The 14,243-nt window shown below is 38.6% G+C and overlaps 1 protein-coding gene across 2 annotated transcripts in view; it reads right to left on the reverse strand.

The window, feature by feature from the left end:
• Window positions 1-9,825, reverse strand: part of RAD21 (RAD21 cohesin complex component) — a 28,707-nt gene extending 18,882 nt beyond the window's left edge. The window contains exons 1-2 of one of the 2 annotated variants that reach the window (XM_032316049.1): window positions 9,607-9,825; window positions 2,183-2,357 (exon numbers count right to left, since the gene is read on the reverse strand). In XM_032316049.1, coding sequence (XP_032171940.1) covers window positions 2,183-2,326 — 144 coding nt within the window. In that variant the 5' untranslated portion in view covers window positions 2,327-2,357; window positions 9,607-9,825. Of the gene's footprint in view, window positions 1-2,182; window positions 2,358-9,187; window positions 9,385-9,606 lie in introns of those variants that run through there. The other variant, XM_032316050.1, reaches the window with a different exon arrangement.
• Window positions 9,826-14,243: the final 4,418 nt, after the last annotated feature.

The following is a 14,243-nucleotide window of genomic DNA, read 5'->3' on the forward strand; positions in this document are numbered from 1 at the left end:
CAGTGCAAACTGGCACTATCTCCCTATGCAGCAAACTACGAATGTCTACCAGAAGTCTATTAAGTGTATCACCTGGCCCATTGATTATGTTCCTAAACATCAACATTAAGGGAAAACTTACAGATATGAACAAAAGATCACTGAACATGAAGCTTCTCTATGCAATACTGGTTTTGATGTATTCTAATCTCACATAAAGATTAAGTCAAGAAAGACACAGATGTGAACAAAATATTTGCAAGCAGTATTTACTCAATGGTTATTTTTTAAGAAGACGAAAATAAACCTGTTGTTCTACTACCTAAAGAAATCTTTTGTATATTTTAATACACTGTACAGGGTCAGAGGAATGAAAATTCAAGAAATTATGAAAAAAAAAAAAAAAGATTATCCAAAGAAGAGACTGGTAAAATAAATCATGTACAATCAGAACAATGAATTACAGATCCATAATCCTTTATCTTAAATCTTAGGTGTTTTGGAATTCAGAGTCTCTTGGTCATAAAGATAACGCAGCACATATAATATATATTAAGACACTCCAGGTAGCATCTATTTAAAGCAGTTTCTAATAATCATATCCACTAGTGGTTCTATACTGAATATATGAATATACAAGTGACCTCACTTCAATTTTTGTCAAGTCTGTTCCCGTTTTGTTTTCTACATTTAAATTCTGTGGATAAGAGACGAGGACACTGTATAATGCAATATCAAAAATGATGATAAAGCTATGAGCAGAGGTTTTCCTGAACAGAGACTTGTTATAAAACGTATAATGGAGTTGTGTACACATAGAATAAGGAGAAAAATTACGTGTAAAAAACATGGACACGTTTTAGAAGCCATACCAAAATCCTAAAGGTTTCTCTAAGTTGTAGGAGTAGAGATCACCTATTTTCTGGTTTGTAAAGTTTTTATTTTAATATTGTTTTAGAAATTTTAACATGATAGAAATGTCTTTAGTAACAAATTCCACCAACTCTAACTCTAAAACCAGCCAAAATTCCAGAGAGATGGAAATTTTATAATTCAGCTCTAATTAAAAATACAAACTTTCACTTTTTCACTTAAAACATCTCCTTTCCCATACGACTTTCTGAAAAAGTCTCGTCTAGATCCCAGCTTTATTCCTTTGAGATCCTCTTGCTCTTTCAGCAATCAAGAATTACTCTTATTTAACACACTATGGCAACCGGCAGCATCCAAACTGCCAAATCTAAGAGTAGCTCACAATGCTGGTCCAGACAGCTGTGATCTGGAACATTTTCTCAAAAGGACAATGGGTGTGATTGTGTGTTAATACAAAGTCCAAGAAAGGACCATTAAAACACAGATATTTCTATAAAATCATATTTAAGGACTTTTCCTTTGAGATTAGTCCTTACACATTTTTGAAGTCAATTTATCTGCTTTTCAATGAAGTGCTAATGATGTTAATAGATGTAATTGTGTGTTCTAAAGTCCCTTCTTGGCAATACAAAAACCCTGGTTTACTTAGTTACACTATTTGTGAAATTCAAGGGTGAAAAACCACTGCTTCAGAAGAGTTTCAGAGGATGTCAGTAAAAGCTCCTCTAGGTACAAAGCAGTAAGCAAGGTAGATAAGGTAAGGTCGTTCATGAGGCCTCCATTCTAGTGGGAGACAGTAATTAAATATTTAGGAGAAGAGCACAGCAAGTATAAAAGTTCTGAGACAGGGAAAAAGTTGGATTATCTTCAAGAAACAGAAAAAATCTGGGTATTTTTGAGCAAGCAGGCCTATGTTGCTGAGGAAGAACAAGCATTATGGACACTATTTACCAGCTGGATAAGATAATTAGATCTTGATCCCTACAACCTTTCCCAATTAATGGATCCTTTCTTTGAATATTTTTTAAATTCCCAAATTAGAAAAACTTACATACATATTTTAGTACGAAAACATCTAGAAAGACAAATATAAAATATCTGGGTACTGCCTGACCTCATACTTAGCTACCATGAAAACTGGCAAATGAAAGTATCAGTGCACTTACAGAATTTTTAAAGGGAACAGAGCATCAAACTGAAACTATGGATAATCTACAAATTTTTCTTTGCCTCCAATATACACAGATGTTAACCTAATTTTACAGAATTCTACTTTACATATCAGTAAACAATCAACAAACTGAATAAAAAGTATCAATATCAAACATACCTTTGGTGAGATGATACTCTCCACACTGCTCTCTAAATTACACTCAAACACATGGGCTTTGGTTAGCTTCTTATCCCAATGGGCCGCTAGCCAAATTTTGGCCAGAGGCCCTCTCTTACTGAGGACAAAATGTGCGTAGAACATTGTTCCGGCTGATTATGAAACAGGAGGAAACCTGAAAGGGAAAAAGAGTTAATATAAATACCACGTGAAAACAAAGATTTATCAAGACATGTAAGAAATCTGAAAATAGAAGTTTCCAATTCTTTTAAATATAAGAACTTTGAAAGGTTTGAGTAAAGTACAATACACATTTAAAAGAACCTACTGCTTAGTTTTGAGAGGGGAAGGAAAAAAACCCTCAAAATATAAAGAGCTGAAGGGAAAAGGGGCACAGGAGCCAAACCATTTCTATACTCCAAATAAAAGTGCCAGGATTTTGTTTCGTTTTTTAGTAAAAATTGTCACCAGACAACTCTTGTTCATTCTGAAGTTCCATCAAGTGTTCATTCCATTCCTATCTTGATTACTGACTGTGGAGTCTGACTGTGGCCAAAAGCTAGATAATACATTGTTCATGGCAAGAAAACTATGTCAAAGAAGAAAAACACTCAGGAACAGATATTAATGTGTAAATTTCCATTTTTTTAAGAACCCCATTAACAACTGATACTCACCTAGATGCTTTATACAGTAACTACTATCTCATGACAAGCACTGTGATAATACACATTCATATTGTACCAAATAAAGATAAGAAGGTGGGTCGCCTCCATTTTACAGGTGACTAGTTAGAAAAACTGAAGCTTAAAAGCTATTTTATATATAGTTTTCCCAACTCAGAAACTTGAAAAGCACTTGTCCAGTTATAATTTAAATACTATATTCAGGACAATGACACGCTGTAATATTTATCTTATGACTAAAATAGCCTTAGTAGAAATGTAATTGTTATTCACATATTATTTTTCTTTCAGTAAGCTATGTTATAAATACATAAAGAAAAAAAAAAGCAGCTTAAAAACTCCAGCTTGGAGAGTACATTAACTGTGCATGTTTCCTATATTTCCCGTGTTGATAATTCCCTCATGTCATTATTATTATTATTATTATTTAAGATTTTATTTATTTACTTGACAGACAGAGATCACAAGCAGGCAGAGAGACAAGCAGACAGAGAGAAGGAAGCAGGCTCCCCGCCGAGCAGAGCCCCCAATGCGGGGCTCGATTCCAGGACCCTGAGAATATGACCCCAGTAGAAGGCAGAGGCTTTAACCCACTGAGCCACCCAGGCGCCCCAACAGTTCCCTTATATTATTTATTTTCCCTCTTTCACAGAAGATTAAAAAAATCTATTCTGCCAGATGAATTTCTTTCTAAAATGCCCAGAACTAGAAGATGTATGTCATGTTTTTACATAAATAAACTCAAGCACATCCATACCACATGAGAAGTACTTAAACATTTTAAAAACATTTTTGACCTTGATATAATTATAGATTTGCAGGAGTCCCAGAAATAGTACAGAGAGGTCCCACTTACCCTTTAACTACTTTCCCCCCGATGGTGACATCTTACATACAGTATCAAAACCAGGCCAGTGACGTTGGTACAATGTGTATACATAATTCTATGCCATTTTATCACATGTGCTTATTTGTGTAACCAACATCGTAAGCAAATAAAATGCAAAACTAATTTATCAATACAAAGCTCTCCCTCTCCCATCCTTTTAAATTGCCACACCCATTCCTTCCTCTCTACCATTCCTAAGCCTCACCAACCAACACTCTGTTTTTATCTCTAATTTTGTCATTTTGAAAATGTTATATAAATGGAATCATAGAGTATGTGACCTTTTGGATCCGACCATCTAACACTCTTTGAGATCCACCCAAATGATTTCAAGCATCAGTAGTATGTTCCTTTTTATCACAGAGTAGCATTCCATGAGATGGGTATACCACCATTTGCTTTGTCAATCATTTACTAAAGGATATTTGGTCACTTCTAGTTTGAGGAGGTTTCAAATAAAGCTGCTATAAATATCTGTGTATACAGAATTTTAGTGAACAGAGTTTTCATTTCTCTGGGACGAATGTCCTGACCTTTACTGCTGGGTAGTATGATAAGTGTATGTTTAGTTTTAAAAGAAACTTTAACACGTATCAAAATCCTAGTGAGTTTTCTTACAGCTATTCACAAGATGTTTCTAAAATTTATATGCAAAAGCAAAGGAATAAGAATAGCTTTTTTTTTTTTTTTAAAGAATTGGGATCAATTTATCTAACCAATTTCAAGATTTACATAGCTACAATAGCCAACACTGTATGGCAGACAGAAAAAGAAACAGATCAATACAATAGGATAGGGAACCCAGAAATCCACTTAAGTCCAACTAATTTTTCACGAAGATGAAGAAGCTTGACAAAGGGGAAAGGATAGTTTTTTCAACAAATAATGCTTGGATGACTGGACATCATCCACAGGTGGGGGGAAAAAAAAAAGGAATCCTGATCCAAACCTCACACATTATATAAAAAGTAACTCAAAATAAATCACAGACTTAAATGTAAAAGTTTATAATTTTCAGAAAAAACCAGAGGGAAAAACCTTTGGTATACCTAAAGCTTGGTGTATATATATACACACACACTTTTTTTTGAGAGAGAGAGAATTAGAGAGTGAGAGCACCAGAGCGAGCACATGTGCTCGAACAGGGAGGGGAGCAGACTCCTTGCTGGGTAGCCTCCCCCTCCATCAAGACCTAGGCGGAGGCTTAACTGACTGAGCTAGCCAGGCATCCCAGTAAGTTTTTTCAGATGAGCACTAAAAACATGTCCCATAAAGGAAAAAAAACACCCAAATAAGGAAATTTTGTTATAGGAAAGAGCTGAAAATGTAAAGATAAGGTACAAAATGGGGGAAAAATTAAAAATGATGTATCTGACAGGGACTTGGATCCAGAACAAAGAATTCTAAAAACTCAAGTAAAAAAGTCTAATTAGGAAACAGGCAAAAGAAATTTCACAGAAAAGGATTTAACAATGGCAAATAAGAACAAGAAAAGATGCTCATCATCACCAGTCATTAAGAAAATGCAAATTTAGACCCATGAGAAATCACTGCACATCTATCATAAGACCTAAAATAAAAAGTAATGGCAACACCAAAGCCCAATGAGGATATACAGAAGTATCAACCTTTATACACTGCTAGTTAGAATAAAAATTCCTTTTTGAATTAGCTTAAAAAAAATCCAAAGTAAATAAACGTTAATTTTCATGTTTTTATAGAGAGACTGTAAATTTTAAAATGAGACTTTGCTTACTTTACTGTGAATTAAGAACTGTGTCCATTCTTTCCAGTGATGTATATAGAAAATATTTATTAGTTAAACATATCATAGGCAAGAGACTTCTGTCTGTCAAAAAAGTCTGAAAGGGTGGAGGGTGGTGGTGCAAAAGTAATTCAATCAGGTTTGTCTCCTCTCCCTTAATGGCAAAGGGTCCTGAAATTCTCATTTGCTGAACCAGATGCTCCCAGGAGATCTCTAATTTACACAAGAAAAATTGTCTCCAAAGGGGGGGAAAAAAAACCAGACTTCATCAATTGTTCAATGTTGTGAACTCTTTCTCTCAAATGTGAAGTGAAGAAAAGAACTAAGGAATATGAAACTAGGAAGAATTCATATCAAATACTCTACCTAAGGTAGAAGAATTAAATAACATTTCAAGTGTATCTTATATCCTGCTCAGCAGTATTTTATAGTTCAAAATATGCTTCCCATAACCAAAGAATCTATGTTGCAAAGCAGTGCTTTTACTTTAAGCCTAAACATTTATTAGTATGAAAATTAAGCTCCATCTACAGCCCTATAAAGTCTACAGGATTTTGTAGAAATTCAAAATGGCAGTCTGTTCTTAGAAACACGGCCACTGTCATACACAAGATGTCCTAAGTTTCACTGCAGAAGATAGCTGTATTAAAAAAAAAAATCTCCTTAATATTTAGCTCTTAGAATATTGCCCACTGCATGTCAACTACTAAATACGTACTTAATGAATAAGGAAATGAGATACACCAAGTGATCTCATAATTGACACATGTAAAAAATTCTAGAGATTTTAGAAATTAATACTGGCTCTTTTCAACAGGTGTTAGTAGCTCATGGCCAGGACTTAAGCTCCTAGTCAAAGTACCATGCCTAAAATATCCCAGCTATGTGGAGGCAGAGATTCCTAAATAGATGCTTTCTTGGCATGGGATGGGGGTAACTAAAGTAGAGTGGTGCTAAAATTATTCTGGGAAACAATTAGCAAGAGGAAATCACCCTAATAACTAAAGGAAGCCTGAAGAACAGTGGTGGCTCAAGTACTGCCTTATATCTGAATATGGAGAAAGTGTAATCATTGCTTCAAAACAATCTTTTTCCTTAGTATCACTATCCTTTAACCAATCTTAGGAAAAGAAGTTGATTAATCTCTGTAGATTTTGAATTTCTGTATATCTCTGTTAATCCTTTGCAAAAGATCTTAGCATAACGCCTGCATTTGGTACCAGAGCATAGTTGAGCAATTTCATGATTTCTCTTTTTTTTCCCCTAAAGCAGCAAACTTTTTTCAATATCCCTAAAAGTAATTTCATGTTTTTACAGTATGAATTATGATATTTCACTGTTAGAAAACAAGGCAGGACAATGGTTGTATAAATTGGTATGACCTCTTTGAAGGACAATTTGCCAACATCTTATGAAAACCTCAAACACTGATACCTTTAAACCAGAAAATGTACTTCAAGTACAATGCCAAAGATATACTTGGGAGGTGTAAAATATTTATAAGAACAAAAAAATCTTAAAAATCTCACCCAGACCGGAAAACGGAGTAAAGGAGAGGACAATGTGCCAAAGGTCGCTAGCATAGAATTCAAGTGGGAACTTAAATTTCAGAGCCCACATCTCTAACTGCAATACTGTGTTGCCCTGCCAGCATGAATTTTAACAGCAAAATATTAGAAATAACTTACCTAGCTGCTACTTAGCGACTTTTAACAAAATACAGCCATATAACAGAATTTTGTGTGGCCTTAAACAATGATATACATATATGTTTTTGTATTTTTTTAAAGGAGGGCTCTAATATATATTTAATGCTCTTGCATAAAGTCTCTGTGGCATACAAATGAAAACTGATGACAGTGGTTACCTTTGGAAGGTGAGTCCACTGGGAACCTTTTTTACTGTTAACTGAGAACATACACAAATACCATGCACTCAAAGTAAATACTGATATACTGAATGTCAAGACACAATCCTGCTTTGCCATTAACTGGAAAGTTAAGCTCCTTAGTCTGTGTGGTTCATTTTCACAAACCATAAACACCTTGAAGACTGAAATTCAGGGATTTACTAACTTCGGAGAACTATACCTAACTCATGTAAGAATGTAATTACCTCTGAGGGATTGGGGAGTGTCTCAGGAACAGAAGTTATTTCCAACACTGCACACTAACACTGGTACTAACGTTCTTTGAACAAGAGTTTTTATAATCAGAAGGTCCTAGATTCAAATTCGGCTCCCTCCTTAGTTCTTCAGTAAGGGTTAAAAGTTACTTAACATTTGAGTCTTAGCTTACACATCTATAAATTGAAGCTATTTACCAAGCAGGGTTATGTGAACGAAACGGAACAGCAAACACAATCCACTAGATGTAAGTAAACAGTAACTTTGAAAAAAAAAAAATCACACAGCAGAGCATATACAGGTCAGCATGATCATGCCTAACAACCTGACATCACATTTAAACAAATAACACAAAACCTTTATTTCTCAAAAATCAGAAATTTCCCTTCTGTACAAAACTATAAAAAGATAAAATTTCTCAGAATATGTGTCCCAGTAAATAGAAATTCATCAGGAAAGAAATAATCAACTTTAAAAAGACTTTAAACATATGCCACTCTAAGTGGAAAACTTAATTCTTGAGTGTTCTAATGTACTATCTTTATAAACAACACAAAAATTAAATTAGGTTACACTTCACCAATGTAATTCTGACTTTGTATAAAACGCACGATGTTCATTAGTTATGCACTGCTGTCACCTCAACCATTTACGAACTGTTAATAATTTAATCACTGGATATGGTATATGTCATCAGTGTCTTTTTAAAAAATAATTATGAGTTGCCTCCAACATTAAAAAAAGGAAATTTAATGACTACAACTTAGGAAAGCTTCTCCAGTCCCCGTCTCCAAGATTCTGCCGACTCACACAAGTCACTGGCATTTGCATTCATTTTATGAAAATAAGAATTTTTTTTTTCTGGAATTCAGCGATGATTCTAAACAGCATTATGAGAGCAAATATGAATCTTCGCTTGCAAAGAGAGCCGATCAACACAAGCCTTTACCAGAAAACCTTAAAAAAACACCAGCGCGTTTCTGAACGCTTAAGACAGCCTAACGAATCACAGGGTGGGCAGACAAGCCCCCCAGCGTTTTCTTCTTTCAAATTTGAAGGAGGCTGCTAGGGCTGGCAGCACAACTAGACAGTGTCACCCCGCAGATCCATCTTTCCCGGCGAGCAAAAAGACGTCAAGTATTTGTCAGAAACACACACCTTCCCAAAGCGTCCCCTGTATCAGCATCAAAACACTCCATATCCTAATCATTAAAAAAAGTCGGGGGGTGGGGACCAATTAGGCTAATTCCCTAGGAATCAAAAGCAACTTCCCCTGGTCGGGTTTTCTATAGGTCTGTCCAATACGCAGTATTCCCAACAAAATCTTCCTTTAAAAAGGGGGAGGGGGAGCAGCAGCAGTCCCTGGAGAGGGGCCCGCGGCGGTGTTGAGGCCCCACAGCGCCCGCGAAGGCTGCGCCCGCACATCTCCGACCCCCGAACCCAAGCTCGGCGCACGGTTGCTGCCCCCCTGGAGCTGCCAACGCGGGCGCCGACCCGCCGCCGCCTCCCGCCCCGCGTCTTCCCAGACAGCCATTTTTACCGGAGTAGGCGGCCCAGTCCCCAGAGCGGGCTCGTTCAAACCTCCGCCTCTCCCTCCGCGGCCCGGGGTTTCCTCCACCTCCTCCAGGAGATGCGGCTCCCGGGGGGAACTGGTGGAGTAACGGCTTTTTCCGCCTTGGAACGGACCAGAACCATTTGTTACCCAGCAAGCGAGAATGCGGGCCCAGGCTGCGCGGGTCCCGGGCGAGGGCGGGCCCAGGGGAAGAGGCCTGGGCGGGAGGCGCTGCCGTTCCGGAGCCCGGAGGGTGGCAGCACGGCCACCGTCCTGGGGCGCGGCGAGTGCTCTTCTCCCTCCGTTTGCCCCCCGGCCTCCCCAGTCCAGCTCCTAGACAGCAAGGCGGCAGGGAAGGGGTAGGCGGAGGGAGCCCTAGGATAAGAGGGGCTGGCCCAGTATCTTACCTTGCTCTCCGCCGGGGAGCTGGGCGGGCTGGGTGGCCTGGGGAGGGGAAAAGGGTCGGGGGAGGGGGCGGGGAAAGGGGGGGGAAGCCCCTGTGAGGTGTAGCTTCGGAGCAGCTCCCGCCGCGGCAACAGCCACCGCCTCCTTTCCGATTCACTCAAACAAACAAGATGGCTGCCGTTACGCCGCGGCTCTTCCTGCCGCCCAAATCCTCGGTTCAAATCGGCAGGATGTTTACGGTCAAAATGGTTTCTATGCGCCTGCGCAGCCAGCCTGAGCCCTAGAAGGAGCGACGCAGGCGCAGTGACCATTTCCTTTTCGTCGGATTTCCCCCTCCCCGCCCTCTGGTTGTGCGGCCCCAAACTGAGCAAGCGCAAAAGTGATTCTCTCGCCAGAGGGTCTTCAAGTGTTGCGGACCTGGCAGGTAGCGCACGCGCAGTGCTTGCCAGTAGAGTGAATATCCACTGGCAAGGTAGGAATAAAGGGTTTACCTTTATTCCTACGCTTGTTTTAGAGGGAGTATCTGTTGTACAGATTTGCCAGGACACAAAAATTAATTTTAATGGTTCCATAGTGACGAAGATAACATAAAACCCTTAAGATCCACAAATCTGGGGGATTCATTGAGTCAATCTATATTTATAGATGGTCTCCGAACCATGTATTGTGACAGATAGGGTCTAGGGCCTAATCATGAAATTGAAGGAGATAGTACGTGCCTTCATGAAGGTTCCGGTATAGCTAGGGAGGAATTTTTAGAAATACTTGTGCCACAAAAAACCAAATGTACAAGGAGACCCCAAAGTGGGGAATTTGGGAATGGAAGAGAAGGTCTTCCTTGAGCAATTGAGGAGGAGCTGGGATGTGGAGGTTGAGTTCCCAAGAAGAGAGAACATCCTGTCATCATGTGCAAAAGTCTCATGGCAGAATTTCAGCGTCTGGGCACTAATGGAGGCTTCTTCATTTTAGAAAGACCATTCAAGCATATTGGAGAGGACTAGAGTAAATGTCTAGGTGTAATTTATGTTCGTTTGTGGAGTTTTTTTAAAGGCAATAAAACCAGCAGGAATTGGTCAACAGATTCCTTATGGTGTTGTAGTAGAGGGAGTTCCAAAGATGATTCCTCTAGTTTGGGACTTACTTGCAAGGATGAAATGGACTGGACTGGGAAGCCATACACCGAGACAGAACAGATGGAGGAGGGTTATATGAAGATTAGTTTTGTTTTGTTCAGTTTGTTGTCTATCCACCATCAAGTCTCCATTCTCTCCGTGGCCTCCTTAACTGGTCTCTCCACTTCCATTCTTGTTTTCCCTCAATTAATCACTTCCCTGCAAAGAACCTTTGCAGCCTAAAGAACCTTTCTCAACCTAAAGAACCTTTGCAAAACACATGTCTAATCACTCCCCTCCCCTTCTAAAAACTCTTTCATAGCTTTCAGGTTATTAGCCAGAATACTTAATGTAGCCCCTGCCTCCTGCTCTAGCTTCCTCTGCTGCTTGCTCTCCCCCTTTCTCACTACTCCAGACACTCCACTTTCTAAATCATTAAATGCTCTATGAGCACTTCTGCCTCAAGATTTTTGCACTGGCTGTTTGCTGTGCTTAAAACAGTCTTGCATTTCAATCCCTTCCCCTTGGTCTAATTCTTCATCTTCCACATCTTAATTCCACAGTCACTTCCTCAAGAGAGTCTTCCCTGATCCTCCGTATTATTGAGGGTAATGCTATTACTATAAAATAGATCCCCTCCTTACCCCAAATTTCAGGGCTCTGCAAGATGGCCCTGCCATTTACTACCTGTATGGGAATAATAATTTTCATGATTTCTGAAAGAATTAAATGAGATCATATGTACAAAGTACATGGCATAATGCTGGAAACTGAGTAATTACTCAGTAAATTGTGGCTATTATTCTTGTTCCTTCTATTTTCTGAACAATTAAATAGCCAGCAAGGTAGGGTAAATCTTTATCAGATACCCAACTTTTAAGAACATTGAAAATACTTGGATACTCTAAATGTCCCTCTTAACTATACTTGCTCTAGGCCCATTTGTAATCCTTATTTGAAAATTTATCTCCCTCTCCACTTTCCCCTCCTTTTCTCTCTCCCCCTCTCTCTCTTCCCCACTGTTTCTCCTCCCCCTTCCTCTCTCCCTCCAAGGAGGGAGACTTCTCAAGGTACTATCACTTCTTCTCTCTGGAACTATTTTTTATTCTTATCCATTAGATCTCCATCCAAGCCCACCTTCTTCCCCTTCGTGGATTTTATATAATTTCTTCATATACATCCCTAGTCCCCTAAATCTGCTTGATTTAATTCTTTTGAACCAGGTGTATGTTCTGTTTTGGCGCAGAGTCCCATCCTATCAACATATTCATTCATTTCTGTGTATTAAAATGTCAAGTTAACTTTTCTTGTTACAGAAGTTCGCTGCAGTCAGCATCTCCTTTACCTGGAAAAGACTTACCTGGAAAGACTTATTTGATGAATCTGCATAAGTTCATTTTAATAATTGTGAATTTGTTTGACTGAAACCATGATGGGGCTGATTTAACTTACAGCTTTAATCTTCCTTTAGTTGAAAACAGTCAGCTTTTCCTTTCTGATTACTTAGTTGATGACTTGTCTGATTTGGGACAATCACTGAATGATGATGCCATCAACCCAATCATCATATACATAAACATCATCATATGTTTATGAAAGCAACTGTGCTCTTTCTGTCTTACTTCACAATGACATACACACCCTTACCTGAGACTTAGTGGGAAATAAAAACTGTTACAGAAAAAGACATGTTACAGAAAAAGACAACCAACTGATAGCAGAGTTATTTAAGAATTAGGCACCATTCTGTAGACTTATTCCTCTGAATTGCCAAATTTCAAAAACAGAATTAATTATATATTGTTTGTATATATATTAAGTAGGAGGTATAGCATTAGAAGAGAAATAAGGAAAATGGAGAGATTTTCAGGAGTATTTCAATGATAGTAATGGGTGAGTAGTGAACATTGTGCCCCAGAATTTTAAGTCTTCTTTAAACAAAGAAAAATCAAAGTATAAAATATTTGTTGCATGAGACTCTTAAACCTCATTAAAGAAAATCCAGAAAGACTGAATAACTTCTTTCAGATTTGGGGCTAGGCAGAGAAATGGATAGAAAGTAACTGAAAAAACAATAGTAGATTCTGGCTTTTCTTGTCAATATTCTTTTTATCTCTAAAAGAGAATGTACTATTTTTTATCAAAAAGGAAATGCATTTTAAGGACAACAATCCTAGTCAAAAATGTTATAATCAGACAAAGAAGTTATATAAGAAGCAGACAGATTAAGGACAAAACATTGAAATATCAATTCTTACTATGCTTAGATATTAAGAAAATGATTGGTAATGGGGTGTGAGGGAAGGTTTTGTAAGAAATGGTAGACCCTATTCATAGCCACATGCTCAGCATGGGGCACAGGGGTTTGAGTCAGTATTGTGCTCTCTAGGGTGGCTGCAAATATCTCTGTCTGGGTTTACTAAAGGTCTGCTTGGGCAAATAGGTTTCAGCAAAGAATCGCAAAGGGCCAGAGCAGGCCCTGGGATCTGCAGGTGCATGGGACAGGTGCGACTGGGGGTTTGTCAAGGTTAAGGTTGAGACCAGGGAATGCTGCAGACGCAGAAGCAGGGTCAGGGTCTATGCTAATTACCTAGACTTCTCTCAGAAAATATCTTCCTGCTAACTGCATTTCAACACTAAGATCAGTTTTAACTCTTAAGCTGGGAGTTTTTGTCTGTGACCGTTTGGATTCATTCCTTCTGTTTTCAAGCCCATCATCTCTCCTGTGCGTCCTACAGCACCTTTGAGACGGGGTGTTTATTCAAAAGCAGATGGATAGTGTTTCCTCCGAACCCGTCCAGCCATTGCAGAATGCAGACATTTTTATTGTTGTAACATGATTCACTCTGTTCCTTTCATTCTGCGAAACTGCTTACTAAAAATAGTAGGACAATTTGGAAGCAAATAAGGTTGGGTAGATCTCTTAAATCCTGTATGACTAACAAGCTAACATCTTAATGAAAAGTCCTTGCCAACTTAAAAAAGACACGTTAAATTACCATTAATAAAGAAGTCATGTGGTAAATATAGTACTTTTCGTAAGTAGAAGGTGACGGTGGTTTGTTGGAAGAGGTGGAAAGGAAGGTAGAAGCTGCCGAGTTATGAGACAGGGGCAGAGATAGATGAAACTCTAGCAGTAAGCACTTCAGAGACACAGCTTGTGGCTAAACCGAGCCAAGAGCTGACTTGAAGTGAATAGGCATCATGTACAGTCCTCTGTCCTCCGTGGCCTCAGCTGTGTTAATGTGCTTTGCTTTAACTTGATGGGGACAAAATGTTAATGGGCTGGGGAAAGGAATCATACCTGAACTATTGTAACTTGCATGTAATTTGGAAATTATTTCCCTATCTGCTAATCCTGTGTGAGGAATTAACACTATTAAATAAACTCACAATGAAAAAGAATGGACCAAAATTATTTCCCTAAGACTAAAGGCAAACTTTATTATCAATAAGGTCTGATATATTCATGGTAGAATGGCAGAGAATGATGCTTGGCCAACTTTAATAGGCTTATAACTTGGGAA

Source organism: Mustela erminea, chromosome 16 (genome assembly GCF_009829155.1).
Source record: "Mustela erminea isolate mMusErm1 chromosome 16, mMusErm1.Pri, whole genome shotgun sequence".
NCBI lineage: Eukaryota > Metazoa > Chordata > Mammalia > Carnivora > Mustelidae > Mustela > Mustela erminea.